The sequence below is a fragment of the Pygocentrus nattereri genome, chromosome 5, assembly GCF_015220715.1.
Source record: "Pygocentrus nattereri isolate fPygNat1 chromosome 5, fPygNat1.pri, whole genome shotgun sequence".
Lineage (NCBI taxonomy): Eukaryota > Metazoa > Chordata > Actinopteri > Characiformes > Serrasalmidae > Pygocentrus > Pygocentrus nattereri.
Window position 1 is genome coordinate 30,361,658 of NC_051215.1, and position 17,713 is coordinate 30,379,370.

The 17,713-nt window shown below is 38.9% G+C and overlaps 1 protein-coding gene across 1 annotated transcript in view; it reads left to right on the top strand.

The window, feature by feature from the left end:
* The window catches only part of epas1b (endothelial PAS domain protein 1b), a 60,253-nt gene that overhangs the window by 22,375 nt on the left and 20,165 nt on the right, over positions 1-17,713 (top strand). The window contains exons 2-6 of the mRNA XM_017690592.2: positions 1,307-1,497; positions 9,260-9,405; positions 10,716-10,800; positions 14,417-14,529; positions 15,772-15,974. Of these exons, the coding sequence (XP_017546081.1) occupies positions 1,307-1,497; positions 9,260-9,405; positions 10,716-10,800; positions 14,417-14,529; positions 15,772-15,974 (738 nt within the window). The remainder of the gene's footprint in view (positions 1-1,306; positions 1,498-9,259; positions 9,406-10,715; positions 10,801-14,416; positions 14,530-15,771; positions 15,975-17,713) is intronic.

Below are 17,713 nucleotides of genomic sequence, written 5' to 3' on the forward strand. Positions count from 1 at the left end.
CGTGCATTCAGGTGTGTGTGTAAGGCCCTGTTTATATTAGGTTCTTCATCATCATCATCATATGAATATGAAAGAGCCTGCATTTGTTTTGTAATTGATATCAGAAGGAAAGAAATGGCATGGACAGCTCTCTCTGTGTGCTGCCTTATCTCTATGGTGTGTGTGGAGGGGAGGGATCTTGGTGTTCACCAGAAGTGTCAACTGCTGGCCACTGACCTGCTTTCAGGGTGGAAATGCATGCAACAAAGGAAGTGGGTTCAAATTGGGCTCACTGAAGCTTTGCCTTACCCCCTGTATTGTTTCCACTGCCCTTTGCTCTCTCATACTAGACATACTCCAAAATACTCTAACTACAGAGGATAAGGTTATAATTATCACATTTACATCTGATATACATACTATATTGACGGAGTCTTTTAAAAATAAATGAATAAACTTTCCTTTTTTAATAACATTTTTAAAATGCTGAAAATGTAACCGCTGTAAACAGTCGTAACAGCCCATTGTCCATCTCTACTTATGACCACAAATGTAGTATCACTTAAATTCTACAATATTGCCTAGCGCTGTGGTCACCAACCTTGCTTCTGGAGATCTACTTATTTTCCGACCCTGATTGAACACATCTGATGCAAATCGTCAGTCCACTTAACTACTTGGATTAGGTAAGTGAGATTAGAGATGGAGCTGAATCCTGCAAGAAGTTCAATCTCCGAGAGCAGGGTTAGTGACTCTGAATGCCTCTCTGCAGCTGCACCATCTCATATAATGACAAAGCACTGTATCTTTAATGCAGTTGTTACTTTATTTTTATTTGTGTGCATTATGGGGCGAGTTCACTTGTTGTAATGTCTTCTGTTGGTAACACTTTATTTTACGGCTGCGTACTTACAAACTTCATAACACATACAGAAGCACGGGATAACATTTTAAAACAGCTTAAGGCGTTCTTGGATACTTATAACAGTGTTATAAATGGATCAAATGTCCGTACCTTACAGTTTATGAGCCCTTATATCAATGCTGTATCATTTATTTCTTTAAATGTTTTGTCATCTTATGACTGGTGACATAAGTTGTTCATAAATATTCAAGCATGGCTTTTTATACAGTTTATTTGATGTTTATGTATGTGTTATGAAGTCCTTAAGTAGGTAGCCCTAAGTAAAGCGTTGCCCTTCTGTCTTTACCTTCAAATGAGCACACTAAGGTGAATTCCCACTAACTTTGTTCAGAAAGCAATAAAGTATCGTGGATCTTGTGCATGAGCACTAGCCTCACTTTTTTCCCTGCCTCCTGTGTGCAGGAGCACTTCAGAGCGGCGGAAGGAGAAGTCTCGAGATGCTGCACGCTGCAGACGCAGTAAGGAGACGGAGGTGTTTTATGAACTGGCCCACCAGCTGCCCTTGCCCCACAGCATCAGCTCTCACCTGGACAAGGCCTCTATCATGAGGCTAACCATCAGCTTCCTACGCACACGCAAACTCCTCGCATCAAGTAAGGGCTTTACTGCAGATCACAAACAAATATGCGTGCTTGTGCAACACAACATGGACAATGTGGTATATTATGATTGCAATGTGCCCAATTTAGAACACATGGTTGGGCCTGTGATGTGACTTGGCTAACAATCTGCCTGCTTTATTTTTTCGTTCATGTAATTTAAGTATATCAGACCATATGAATTTTCAAAAATCCTATAGGAACATTTTAGATTGCTCAGCACAATATAAAAAGCGATGAGTTGGACCAGAAGTCACAAACTGAGTTCCTTCCAGCCACACCTCTGCAGACATTAGTGTTTTCCGTCTCCTCACACTCCGTATTTAGCTCATGAAGGCCGAATCTGCAGTGCTATGACCTGGAAGGAGCCCAAATTAACACCCTGAGTTAAAGGGCGTATTTGTTTCTTATAGCATAGCAACAGCGCCAAGGCCAAGGTAGCGACAGTGATTAACAGTACTGATTAAAAGTCAGAGACCGTCCTTCATCCGTTTAATTCCTAGTTAAAATGACTATTATAGTATTGCTTTTCATTTTCAGTGTCAGAAAAAAATGGAAAAATATATTTAACAGAAAACTACTAGAAGACCCAACAACTAAATGCAATATCAGCTTGTCAGTATTTAGTGTGTCCACTCTTTGCCTTTATTACAGCTTCCATTCTTTGCAGGAGAGTCACTTTCATTTTTCAAAATAATCTGCAGGGATATTTTTCCATACCTCCAAAGTTCAGTCTTAGAAATTGGTTGCATTTTCCGCTTCTCACAACCCAAGTGATCCCAAACACCTTTAGTGATGCTGAGATCTGGACTCTTAGGTGCTCAGTCACCAGCAGCTTATTTGTTTGGAATTCTTCTTGATTTCCTTTTTACTCAGTAAGGGCTTCTTGACAGCTACACATCCTTTCAGACTCATAGTGTTGTTGTCTTCTCACAGTGGAAGGATGGACGGAAACACGTGGATTTTTTCAGATCTGAAGAAAAAAGTGGAGCTTCATTTAAATGGCAGCATTTCAGTGGCAGTGCTGTTCAGCTGTTAGTTTCGGTGGTCTCCCAGGTCTGGCGCGGTTGTTATGGGTCCCATTTTCTCTGTATCTTTTAATATTTTTTTTAAAACTCCACTTTTAGAAACTACTTTTTCATTTGTTTTACTTTTGCTTCCTCATTCCTGATGCAAATAGGTTATCTTGTACAGAATCTCCTCTGACATATCTCTAGAAAAATAAACGACTTGTACTTAATTGCCATTTTGACTGAAAATTAAATAATTGAAGGGTCTCTGACTTTTGCATAGTACTGGAAACTTTTCAATTTATATGAATACATGTCTACACCTACAGGTTTACTGTTCAGTTATTAATCAATAGGCTTATTGTTAAGTAACTGCTACTAATTATTTAGCAATTACTGTAAAACTAGTAAGAAAGTTATGTGAGTGAGGGACTGTAGTGTGGAAATTATGAGTTATATGTTTAAGGGGGTTAAGGGTTTATTTCTACATCTCTTATAAATTCCTTTCTAAGATTTTTGTGTCAGTGAAGACTTCCAACATTCTTGAGTTCAGCACATAAAAAGCATGAAAGGGTGCCAACTAGTGTCTTTAGTTAGTGGCACAGTATCATGTGACAAATAAAGCATGCAGGCTTTTCTGGTTTAAAGTGAAAATAGTCTTATACAAACAACAATACAAGCATCTGGTTCACTGACGTTGACAGTAGGGCTGTTTAGAGCAAATGGTTTAGTTTTTTTTTGCTGTCAGGGTGTGTTAATGTTGCAGATGCATTATAGGAGCAAGCTTTATCCAAAGCTTTGATTGTGTTAGCGGTTATTAGGCCTGTTTTAGCTACTGCCGCAAACATGTCAGGGTTTGTTAAGTTTATTACGAATAAGGCCAAGCAGTTTAATGAATAAGGCAATGCAATAAAAAAACAATGAAAATGAAGGCATTTGAAAAGGTGCTTGCAAATGCTTGGATATATTTGCTTCTCCTAAAATGTGAATATATCATTGCTGTCATATTTTAGCAGTAGTGAATGGTGACTGTTAGAGCTTGGCCTTCAGTTTGGAACTCAAACATCAAAACTCTGTTAAAAAGTGTCTCAATTATAATGCTAATTTTAATTTCTTGCATCTCTATGGGATTCAAGTAGTATGTTAAGCTAACAATGATTAACAAACATTTTCCACCCATTCTAGATTAAACGAAACATTCCATTCCATGTTTCATTTGAATAATAATAATATTAATAATAATATGAATTATTATGGCGGCACGGTGGCATGGTGGGTAGCGCTGTCGCCTCACAGCAAAAGAGGGCCTGGGTTCGATTCCCCGACTGGGTGACCGGGGTCCTCTCTGTGTGGAGTTTGCATGTTCTCCCCGTGTCTGCGTGGGTTTCCTCCGGGTTCTCCGGTTTCCTCCCACAGTCCAAAGACATGCAGTCAGGCCAATTGGACATGCTAAATTGCCCCTAGGTGTGAGTGTGTGAGTGACTGTCTGTGTCTGTCTGCCCTGCGATGGACTGGCGACCTGTCCAGGGTGTATCCTGCCTTCCGCCCGAAGACTCCTGGGATAGGCTCCAGCACCCCCCGCGACCCTGACGGAGAAGCGGATTAGAAAATGGATGGATGGATGGATGGATGGATGAATTATTATCTTGTGGCAGTTTTGCAATGACAAGTTCAAGAAAAAAAACATGGGAACTGCCGCTGTTTTACACTTCTAACAACTGACAAACTTGATTAGGCTTTCGCTTGTACTTATGGTCAGTGACATATCTAGGACTTCTAGAAAGCCTGGAGGGTTTTTTTTTCTCACCAAATTAGTCCCACCCACTGGAAATCAAACTACGTTTGGCTGATTCCACTGCCAGATCTAATTATGCACTATCATACACATTAGGCCTTCAGTTCAGCTCCTGAAGTCCTAACCAATAAGAGAGCTTGGCTAAATCTGCGCAGATACAACGGAGAAAAAAATTCCTGATTGGATAATTTCCCAGTCAGATGTTTAAAAAATGTAGCCCTTTTGTTTGCAACCAAGCCTTGTCAATGAAATAGCAATTTAAATTTAGCATGCATGATGATTGTATTAAATAAAGTTTAATGCAAAATTTATGACATTTATTTTTCCATTTCCCAAAAGGCACGTTTTTTTTTGTAACATTTTAAATGGCAGATGTGCTTTACTTTATGATAAATAGACTGAAAGAGAAGTCAAAAATTACAATTTTATTGCATACATCAAAGCTAAGTACAGTTGTATGCAAATGTACAGTTGTGCGCAAACATTTTGGCACAACCTCTGCTACTCTCTGTTTTAAATAATATAGTGCTTTTCTTCAAAGATTAAGGCAAACTTTGTTTAGTTTTGATTAATCTAAAAATAAAACGTACATGGTAACAGTCCTTTTGGCAGATATCACAGCTTGTAACTGCTTTTTGTGGCCAGCCAGGAGGCTTTATATTTTTATTTTCAGGATTTTCATCCACTCAGAGCATTTCATGCATGCATATCATGGTTAAGATCTGCCCACAGACTTTCAATAATGTTCAAGCAAAGAGACATACAGCTGTACAAGGTATTATGTGGGCCAATGTGCATGTTGGTTTGATGTAAGGCAGGCGGCCGGTGCAAGCTTTCTGGAAGTTTCTTGGACAGTGGCGGAATGGGTGTAGGATGTTCATGCGTGTGTGTATGTCTGTATTGTTTGGACGTCTTGATTGTAAAATTAGAATCTCCGGAAGCCAGACAAAAGAATAGCTTCAGGGCTCTTGCATTCCATCCTATGTTTAGTCAGATACAACCGTGAGGTGGGAGCAGAACTGTTTCTAATTCTCTTCGATAATTTCTGATGTGTTTTTTCTTAGATAACCGCAGTGTCTTCCTTTGTTTTTGTTTTTGTTTTTTTTTTTTTGTTTCTTGTTTTTAAAAAAGGTAAAGTCGCTGTCAAGTTGCACTGAACCACGAGAGCTAAAATCAAACATACACGTATGAACAGAAATGGAAAGACATGATCTGAGAGAGCTAGAGAAAGGCAGCTCTGTGGCTGTGAGATGGCACATCAGATAGTGTTATCAGATGCTGTGTGCTGTGCTGGAAGAAGCAGATCAGTGCGTGATTGGTGCTTTCTCAGAAGCTGGCGCTTAGAGTTTTCAGGCCAGCCAAAACACGGGCCTTCCATGGCGCCACACGCACCCTCCCCTCCTCTCACCATACCACCCTACCCACACTGAGGGTGCCGGGGAAACACCTCTTACATAAGAGCAAGAGGCGCACACACATTCACATGCGCTGATGTATAGAGATGACTCACAGAGGCTAATTAAAGTAATACGTCAGGTGCGTTTAGTTAGATGTTTTCTCAGGTGAGTCAGCAGATGTGAAATCCCACTCTGGTTGGAGCACTGGGGGATTTACTGGGTAAGACCGAAACTTCCGAAACACTGAGGTGGGAGCATAAAACTTTATCTGTAGCACTGTGTTATTATTAAGCTACCCAGGAAAGTCAGCTCCCAGGAGAATTTTCTTTATATTCATAGTGTCTTTTATGTGCAGTGAACCAGATGAAAACGGAATGTTTTACTGGAAACAGGTTGAGCTTATGCTTCTTGTGCAATTGAATTGAAATCATTTGCAAAGTGGATTGTCTAAATGGAGAAAAGTAACCTTCAAATTTTTGTTTATGCAAATGATTTGGATTAAAATGTCATTGATATGCCTTTATACAGCAGTCTGAGATTTAGTGACTCATGGACAACTTAATAATTAAAATAATAATAGTAATAATAATAACAACAATACTACTACTACTACTGCTGCTGCTATCACTACTACTATTACTACTACTACTACTACTACTACTAATAATAATAATAATAATAATAATAATAGTAATAATATAGGCATTATTATAATTATTATTATTAAAACTGTTGCACAGCTATATAGATATATACATACAGTACTGTGCAAAGGATTTAGGCATCTAAGCAAATTTTTAAACAGTTTACCTCAGTGAGTTTATCACAATATACATTAGAATAAAGTCATATTCATAATTGAAATAAACATAAAAACAATAAAAAGTAACAAGAATTTCTTGGGTCCATATTTTTCCTTGACACCTTCACAGCCGCCACAGAGACTTGTTAATATCATCAATTACATCATGAGCACAATTTACTGAAACACTGATTGGTCAAACCAGGAGCTGCTTTTTAACTACATATAATACTGGGCTTCCTCGAGGAGAGGCTTGGAAACTAACATCCATAAAATCACTATTTATTATTTATATCATTTATATATATATATATATATATATATATATATATATATATATATACACACACACACACACACACACACACACACACACACACACACACACACACACACACACATACATACATATATATATCATTGTTGTCAGAGGAAAAAACTTGCTTTACTTTTAATGTAAGTCAGTGGAACCAGAATGTTTTTCCAAGTCATTTTCGGTCATTTTCTGTTCGTCCATTCAGCATTAAATTTACACACAGTGTAAAGGGCAACTGGTATTTTCAAACTCACTGTTGTTGGAACACACACATATATAATGGCTACTATTATGATTATTATTTTTACAAATTGCAACCAACTGTACTTATCGACACCTGGTTTGGCTTTTTATTTTAAAGAAACTCTTGTTATTTCTTTCTGTATTTTCTTATTTGCATATATTTCAATAAATGGTCAGAATATGGTTTGTATTGGTTACTAGACTCCAAAACAAATTCCTATGATATATTATATCAAATTATGTTCTATTATCATTTATATATTAAAACTATCTCTTCTAACAATAACTACCTCAGTCGGTTACAAAATGCTTCAATTTACTGCATTACTCAACAATTTTTCCCAGAACTGAGGTCAGTTTCTGTTGTACAGTATCAGAACCTTTTGCACACATTTCCCTTAACTCTGCATTCTCACTGTTTCTGATAAAGGAGCTGCATGAGCTGTGAGTTTGTTTCCTGTGTCCAGTCCCTGGGTCCAGAGGTCAAACTCTATGATTGGAAGGAAGAGACATATTATTAGCCCTCTGCAAGCTATTGGGATGCTTGTTTGTTTTAGCATTTTCACAAACATGAAAATCTGGCTTTGGGTTGCGTAAGACAGCTGCCATTATGGCAGTTTAAAATTCTTTCTTGAGTGTAATCCTGTTGGGCACAACTTGTTCCAGATGTTGCTGAACAAACATAATGTCAGCGTTTGACCAAGAGGCTTGTGTTGTCCCTCCATCAAGATTCAAGAATGTGCTGAAGTGGTGGACGGAACTGTTTTTTCTTCCTTTAGACAGTCTTTCTTATTTTCATGTTCATGCAGATGCATGCAAAAAGTTTTGCTGATTTTCTAAGTGAAAATAAGTCAACACGTCCTCCACAGAGAAGACACTTCTGCACAGTTTAATGCTCAGTTACTGTTTATTTGATAAATTGAATAGATTAGTAAAAAAATAAAACAAGTTGTTGCACATTTTTTCTCTACGTGTCAAACAAATTAAGATATGCATTAAAATTTGCAGAAAAGTTGCAGAAAATATTTGTAAAAAATGGCATATTTAAGTTCATTCCCTGTGCACGACATATTCTCACTTAGAATTTGACTAGGAGTGTTCATACTTTTGCATGTAGGCTGCATAGATGGACACAGCCGGTGAAAGAAGTTCTCTTGAAAAAAATCTCAAACTAAATGGAAGATTGGTTTTATTATGAAAATAAAAGTTAATGTCTTAGCTCTCCTTAAGCCCTTCATAGGTGGAATTTTCTGGGGCTGCAGTTCTCCAGGCTGGGCTCAACTCCAGCCCCAGGCCTCAGTAGGCCTTGAGAAAGCCTCTTATCTGAAGGAAGCACACTGGAGCAATCACATGCTTCCGACCCCCCAGCATGGAGCCGCACAGTGTTCTCCTTTTGCACCTCCTCTCTGAACCCATGCCAGATCCAGCACCGCATTCGCTGCCTCGCTGGCTCCTCATGGCCACTGAATCACGTTCATGCTCCTTACTGAACTGTTTGGCTTTCTTTAAGGACATGGGCAGCAACAATGTTAATACATTTTATGGTCAGTCTGTTTCTTTTGGGCTCGAGAGGTAGATGAGTTTATTCAAGAGTTATCAGATTAGAAAAACAATCCATTACCTTGTGTTTGTTTTTTGTGTCACTGGGGACCTTTGCTACAGTACACAGTAGTGTATATGTGTGCTTGCACACAACTTTATCAAGAAATGCATAAACACATCTCACTTGTGGTGCAGCATACTTCCTCATGTTTTAGTGCTAAATGCTTGTTCCTGACAGACCCTCAGCTGGGATTCGTAAAAGAAATCACTTCCCTTTTTTCGGCTGGTACACTGCGCACTGAATTTTGCCCTCATTAGAGTTGTGAGATATCATGATTTATAATGGCTATAAGTGTGTTTGTGTAAGACTCCGTATGTGTGTGTGTGTGTGTGTGTGTGTGTGTTTCTGTGGGTGGACAGACCCAGGGGAAGTGACAATGGGGAGGTCACTGTTTTCTGGGGTGGGTTCAGAGTAGCAGGATGAAGTTGCTCTGGTTTGTTTTGGCTGTGAGCCATGGCCTTAAGAACCAAAACAAGATGAATGAGTGTGCACATAGCCACACACACACACACACACACACACACACACATATTCGCCCACACACTATTCTTAACACTTAACATCTTGTGTATGTGTGTCTTGCTTTTCAGCCTGCAGTGTCAGTGAAAGAGAAGCAGACAGACAGATGGACAGTCTTTACCTGAAGTCACTGGAAGGCTTTGTCTCTGTGGTAACATCAGACGGAGACATGATCTTCCTATCGGAGAATATCAACAAATTCATGGGTCTTACACAGGTTAGCATGCACACACACACACACACACATGTACACACACACAGATGCAATAGATTAAAAATGGCTAATTAGGGCTTTTTGTCTTTGTTAATAAATATGGGTTATTAAGATGTATCAGTGGCTCAATGTGTCTGGGTGTTTACACCATAAAAGTGTTATAAGTGAGGGGGGCAGGAGGGGCCTAGGCCTTCGTACTTGGAAGCCAGGCCTCCCAGATTTCTGACTGCTCAAAAAAAATCCTACTATGACAATGAAAATGTTACAAATGACATGTGCCTGCATGTACCTTTTTTCTACCAAATAAAAGTTCCACCAAAGCGCTCTTTACATCTCAAATTTCCATTGTCAAAGCCTTAAGTTCTTACCAAGCCATGGGCCAGTTTTATTTCACTTCTAAAACCTAAGAAAAGCTCCATTAGTTTACACTGAAGTTAATGAATAATAAGCCTTACTGTGTAATAAGTCTGGGATTTTAAGGTATTAAACCATTTTTTCACTCTAATATGTAAGTACAGCATCACCCTCCTCAACTCTTTTTGCAGATTATGGGACTTTAGCTGAGCTGTGCTTGTTCCTTGCATAGAGTATAGCCTAGCTATAGCAAGTTAGGTGAGTAGTAGTAATTGTAGTAAGCAATAGTGAAGTGTTCAGTATTGTGGAAAAAAGCATATTCCTGTCTTTAACCATTAGCCTTAGGCGCCTACTCTTAGTTCTGTAAATGTAGAAATCTGGTTAATTAGCCTTGCTATTCTGCCAGCTGTTGTACTAACTAGCTAGGCAGTTAAATACAAGATCAGCAGTTGTGTGTTGCGTTCACATTTTTCTCTCTGGTTATGGTAACTACAGTGAAGAAGGCTAGTTAGTTAGTTGTTGGTTGTTGACCTCACACTGGGACATATTTCTTACTAGCTGGTCTTCACAACCTGCAACAAGACCCATCTAAAAAAATTCAGGGTTTTCATGTGTATTCTATCAAACAAACAGCTTTACTCTAGAACTCATCTGTTGAACTAGTGCTGTTCATACAGAATATCTGGAGCTCCTCTTTGACACACACACACACACACACACACACACACACACACACACACACACACACACACACACACACACACACACACACAAATCCACTGGTTTCTACACTGCTAGTTCAACATGACAGGGAGGATGCATTCTCTTCAGTATGCACATACATGCTCAGTATCTGACAGTTACATTTAGATTTTTGCAACTTAGTAGGTGATTAGACTGTAAGGCTTGTCAGGATGAATTGCATTATATGATTCTATTGTTTATTAATTTCCTTTTAGGTTGAACTGATAGGACACAGTATTTTTGACTTCACTCATCCCTGTGACCACGACGAAATCCGAGAGAACCTCACCCTCAAAACCGGTATGTCCCAGTTTATACATAATAGTACATCATGAGTTTGTGATGATCAAGTTTACCTGGAGCTCTCACCAGTGCAGACATTCTATGGCGCACCGGTACCGGAATTCGATCTGTGCTATAAGCTTTCATTACTTATTAGCTACTTTACCTTTGTAGCTCCAGTACAAAGCAAAAGGAGGAAGCCAAACAAATTTTGGTGATGTACTGCTTTTCTAACAAAGGGAAGACTTTGTAAATTAGATTTTTGGCTGAACCATTGCTTCTGCAGTACAAAGGTGAGCCTTGCTTATTCAGTCTTATTCAGATCTCATCCAAGTGTAGGCCTTTCTGGATATTTCTTAAATACCAAATCGCGTCAACACCAAAAGTGTTTTCTAACAAGTTTCTGTCCACAAGAGAACGAAAGAGGATGATCTGTATGCGGGATATATAGCATGGAGTAGAGATGGCATGCTTTGTTGCAGAGAAATAAAAACAAGGGGTATGTGTGGAATGACAGTGTAATGATGAAGTTAAGCTAAATTAAGTAAACATGTAATCTGTTTACGAAACTGATTGACTACACAGATACATGCTGGTCATCAGGTGTATCAGACAGTCTTGAAGTATGCTCAAGATCTGAGAAAACAACACTGACCATACACAAGTGTTTTCAAAAGGAGGCATTTGGCTTAAAGATTTGAAAAGTTTTCGATCTTAACAGCGTTTTCCCAATGTTCCATCTTCAGTACAATGTTTTCATGTAGACAAGAGGCCAAAACTACACTTGGCCATACTCTCTTGAGATGCAAAGGAATCAAGGTGCCTTCTCCTCTAGACATGATGCACAGACTGTTCTGCCTGTTAATGGCTCCTTGACCACATAAAGTCCTATAGATAGAGTTCTTGGTATGAGAATTGAGGATTTGTTAAAAGGATGCTAACAGACTTTGCACATTTGAAGAATTCTATGATATTATATAGCAGGTGAGGGTTCTATTACAACAGGACCAAAGTATGCATGAATGTAAGAATGGAAAACTGGCAAAGCAGAATTAAAAAATACACATTTTTCATTAATCATGTTGCCAAAAGCAGGCATGAATAAAGCAGTGCAGGCTGACTTGTTTGCCAGTGAGCTCCTTGAATGTCAGTCGAGTTGCATAGTGCAGGGACATTAGAGAGCTCCAAGATCATAGTCACTGCATGCAGCAGGAGTACTTCTAATCTGCCAGACATGGAAAAATGGAAAACTGGACTCAAGCTAATGGTGAAGATGCAGCATCATCGCACTGACAAAGACCATGCCTAAGACATGGAAAGACTGAAGTTGATACTGAGTAGTATCAAATTAATGATAGAGGGAGGAAAAATAATCGTTCTGGGACACAATGGCACCTACAAAACTCAGAAGTCTCTGGTATCTGTGGAGGATTTGCCCATATTAGCCAAAGTTAGTGGAGTTATTTGAAATCTTTTAGTGCTATTGCATGTCCATTGGAACTGATAAGCAATCTATCCAATGTTATTAAGAGCAAAGAGTCAACATAGTTTCTAGCTACAGGAGCACTGTTGGCTGGAAGTGTTTAATCAGTGCACTATAGCAGTGACACGTGCACATCAAATGCTACCATAGATCGACCATGCTGAGAATGGTCCACCACCCAGATATTGTCCTGCAGAGGTCCTTGTGCATTGATGGATTGCACCTATATCCATGTATACAAAATTTTGAGCACCCGCAGTCAAATTCAGTCTTGTGAAAATAAGACTTTCTGTATAAGAAACTTAGAAATGGCATTTCCCTGCAACTTTTAGTGCACAATTTCTGAAAGGTACACTGTATACGTTTTGTGGCTATGGAAGAACATTTTATAGCATCCTTCCCTGAGTGGATGAATCTGATGAATGAGTATTAGAGAGCTCAGTCAGAACTTGGTGAAGGACGTGTCTTCTGAGAGTGCAACTTAATTATGTACCATTGTTATCAACAGTATATTGATGAAAGCTTTTATCTCCAAAATGACAACTTTACAGGAGGTGAAAAAAATTTACTCTATTTATAGTGCAAGTGAATGGAACCAGACTTGGTTCCAGATCATTTTGGGTCATTTCTGTTGGTCCATTCATTGTGAACATCACACATAGTATAAAGGAGAATAGGTATTTTCAAATGATGTCAAACACTGAAATTAAACAAAAATGGTGATGCAAGGTTTTGTTCTGACAAAGACATATGACGTGTCTGAAAAAATCCCGCAAAGTCTGACTTGACACCTCTGACTTTTAAATGACTATTTCAGGCATTTACAGGTGATTCAGCAGTGCATACACCATATATTTCAGTAAAGAGACTCCTTTCAATTGTAACAGATAAAACATATACAGTGCAGCTTTAACATATTGAAAAAAACATAAAATATTAAGTGTGGAACAACTTTTGCACAGCCCATATTTTCTTGTATTTTTGTCCAATATGTTAAATTGAGCAAATGAACAGTAATTGTGTATTAAAATATGCAGAAGTGTGTTCTCTGTAGAGGATCTGTACTCATTTTCACTTAGAAAAGCAAAAACATATGGATGCCACTGTATATTATAGGTACAGCTGGCCAATCGTACAATCTCTGCCTAACAAACTGGCAACTCACAATGACTGTTTGAATTACCTGTGTTTTAGAAATGGATCAAAGGAGCTTTGGTGGGTTGGTGTAGGGTTTTCTATCCATGCATGTCTGATGAGCTAAAGCAGTGAAAATATATAGCTTCAAAGGAGTAGATCTGTTATGTCAAGAGAAAACAGCCTGGCTGTTTGAAATAATAGGCCACCCTGTCTGTTTGACCCCACTCTTTCATCCCTTCGCCCCCCATTTTTGACCTCTGCTGCCCCTCTCTGCTTTCTCCTGTCCCTCTCTCTGAGGCTCCCGTGTTCTGTCTCCTGTGTTTTAGTATGGTCGGGTCTCTCTGTTGCTATTTAGGGTGCTTCGCCGGGCCAGCCACAGTGCGACCCTGCAGCGTCCAGCCGGCTGCCCTTCTTCCTTAAGCTGTTGATAGATTGGAGCTGGGTAGCTGTTTATGCTGGCATTGGTGATGTGTGTGTGCCCTCGTGCAGGCCTGGCTAACCACCACCAACCCCAAACCATCCCAGTAGCACTATGTTACTAATCTGCATGCCACTTAAGGACCAGTGGAGCCCAGCAGTTGAACCTTCACCCTGGACTGGAGGTGGATGGAGTTTGTGTCCCTACTGCTGTGTTTAAGAACACAGAATGATTTTAAGTAGCCCAAACCGTTGCGAGTGATGTCATCTCTCATACAGCTGATGTTTTAACATTCCTTACTCTAGAGGAAAAGGTAAAAGACAAACTTTACGCTCAGGAGGAAGAGCACTTACAGCACTTTCCTGACTATAAATTTGTATTTCCTGAGTACAAATTTGTATTTCATTCCCAACTTCGCTGTTGCTCTAGGAATGTTTACACATACTGCATGCAACTACAGAATGCAGCACCTTAAACTAAACATTAAACAGCATTTTTTTAATCATTTAGTAGTTATTTAGCTTGGACAGTTCCTAGCATATAAAGTAGCTCAGTGAAATTAAATGAAATGTTGGTTGTGTTTTTTTTTTGTGCAGGTGTTGGCAAGAAAGGCAAAGAGCTGAGCACAGAAAGAGACTTCTTCATGAGAATGAAATGCACAGTGACGAATCGAGGGCGCACCGTCAACCTCAAATCAGCCAGCTGGAAGGTATGTGGTGTTTCTGCTGTAGTGATCCTGAACTGATTTGGAATATCTCATCTTCGATGATTTGCAAATATCCAAACTTTAAATATACTGAAAAAATAGCGCTTTATATATGCGTGATTGACATGTTTCAGTCAGTCGGCATCAATAAAATATTACATCACCACTTTCTCTTTACTTCACCCATTTAAATTGTACAAGTTCAAAGTGTTTCTCTTTGTACAAAGAAAAGAGAAAGGTGGGGGGGGCATAAAATAATGAAACACAGAACATTTTCCCCCTATCCCTTAACTTTTTCCTAGAAAAAAAAGAGAGGAAAGAGAACTGTCAGACAATTACAGACAATTAAATATTCCAGGAATACGGGACGAAAGAAGAGAGTTATTATGGGCTCGGATGTCTGGACAGTGTAACGGATTTTGGTCTCTTTTAAAGTATTTAAAACAGGTCCCCATGTGTCCCTAAATGTTTTTGTAATTTAGACAGTAAGAATCCAGGTTATAAGTTTGTATTCAGAAGTTTGTTGGAGGAGGTTCATATCATTCTGTATATTTTTTCTTTTTTCCCCTGAGATCTGCTACTTTTTATGCAAATCATTATGTGAGTCATAATGATTTTTTACCTGATAATTTTCCAACTTCTCTTTGTCCCTTAGTATTAAACAGGCTGTATTTGTTACTGTGCCTAAGACTGATATATGTAAATGAGCTCTGGTATGACTGTCCTCCCAGTATTGTCCCTCTTTCAACAAAGCAGTCTGGGTTGAAACACTCCATATAACTTCATTGTGAATGGGCGGGGCTTACCTGCTGTAGGCTGAATTGGCGAATTTATGTCCTTTTATTTTCAAGACATCACAAAAACAGTGAATTCAGAATGAGCTGTTTTTTGCAGTATGGATATGGACTGAGGAGTGAGCATTTTAAAGCTTTAACCGTGTTTAACACTGTGACCAACTTTTACATTTTAAAAAGTGAGGAAAAATTCTGTTTTTCATGATGTGGACTCCATAACTAACTTTAGCTATGAGCTAGTTTAATACTGCAGCAGCAAAGACAAGCACTGTATGACAGATGCTAACAATTAATGGCAGATAACACTAGCTAGAAACTTGTTTTGACTTGTATCTCATTAAAAACTGGAATTTGAAAAGTTCCCACTGGAACCTCAACCTATGATAGTAGTATATGTCACATGTCAAGCTTGGAGTGAGCTGCTTGTCTGACTCAGTCTTTGTCCCCTCAGGTCCTGCACTGTACGGGCCATCTGAAGGTGTATAACAGCTGCCCACCACGTGTGCTATGTGGCTTTAAAGAGCCACCCCTCACCTGTGTGGTGATGATGTGTGAACCCATCCCTCACCCCTCCAACATTGACACACCACTCGACTGCAAAACCTTCCTCAGCCGACACAGTATGGACATGAAGTTCACCTACTGCGATGACAGGTAAGATGTACACACATGCAGTCAAAACAGTAATGCATCAATTTTTTTATGATGAATTTAAATGTGATAATTTCCACATAAATAAAATCTATTTTATCAGAACCAAATGTAAGTACACTGAAATGCAAAATGATGTTAATGCAATATTTTTATGACATATTTCCAAAAATACATTATATGTGGGAATTATGTGCGCACTTGAATCGAGTAAATTGAGGGCATCACTTTTTTGTGGTTACTGTGAGGTACAGCTGGGTAATAGTCAATATTGGCAGTTCATTTATTGTATTGATGTCATTTTTTTTTCATTTTATTATCATCAATAGTTTAGTCTAGCTCTTAGTTGGTTACAGTATTCTCTCTCTCTCTGCCAACCGCCAACCAAAGCAAGCCTTTTTATGGAGTATAATTTGACTTTAAATAGCTCTAATCAGTAGGTAACCTATTTGAATTGGACAACAGTATCTAAAAACAGGTGACAATAAGAATTTAAGTGGAACAAAAAGTGGAAAACAATTACAACCAAGAAAGGTGGTGGGTCCATAATTTGGCCACTTTGGTGTTAAAGCTGGTAGACTGACGATGAGTGCAGATCTGGATTGACGACCATTTCCACAAAGTGGTATGAAAGGCCCCATCATGGAACCATAATTTCCCTTTCCCTGTTGTGTGAATAAAGATTTGAAATTAAACACAATTTCATGCTTGAAATTAAACACAATTTCATGCTTGTTTTGCTAAAATAAACCTAAAATAAACACACGTGGACAACAGGGTGAAGAATAAAATACAAAAAATGTACAATACGGTGCCCTTTAACAGGCCCTTTAAAAATGTATAGGATAAAATGTATAGGATTTTGAGGGTGTATGGCCAGACATGCTAAGCAGAAATGAAAAGATACATTCATGCTACGACCCTTAGCAACACTCAAGTTGATTTCAGCATTTATGTACTGTACTTCAAGTTTAATTGCTCAATTTTTGACAGTAGGGATGTCAAAAAATGTAATATTCATCCTTTACTGAAGTAAATATTGCAGTATGTCTTTTGTGCATATCATCCAGCTTTAATACATCCACACTTGCATATATATTGGGGGTTTGCTCACCCGCATACTGGAGTGCTCAACTGTTCGGGTTGCCAGCGTTCCAATAATGAAATCGCCTTTGGGGTACTCATTCCATTTCATCCAGGAAAAATGGAGAAAAAAAAAACCCAGCTATTCAGAAACACAGATATTATGTTTAAACAGAAGTATAAAATGGGAAAGTTTTGCTATTTGATAGAAAGCTGTACTATGCTTTGCTATTCTAAAACATGAGTGCCTTAATGTGAGCACGCTGTCAAGGATGCACTGCTAAGGAAATGACAGAGAAAGTGTAGCTTTGATCGGTATAAAGGGAGTACATAATGGAGCTATGAAACAGCTGAAGTTTGGGGGAGGACCATGCCTGAACATTCTCATCTTTCCAAACTAATGCCCTATAAAGTCCCCTCTCAACCTTCTGTTCCGCGTAAAGAAGTTTTGGCAGCCCTGATGACCACCCTGTCTCATCCCTGACCCTCAGGTCTATCCTTCTGTCCTACCAGGGGTCCAGACTTCTAGCTGTAAATAGAAACCACCCAAGCTCTCAGAGTTCACTTGCTTTCCTCACACAGTCTCCCCTCAGACTTCCACTGTACATTGAGGGCGCAATCCGAATTTGTAAATACACATGCAAACATGTATACAGTGT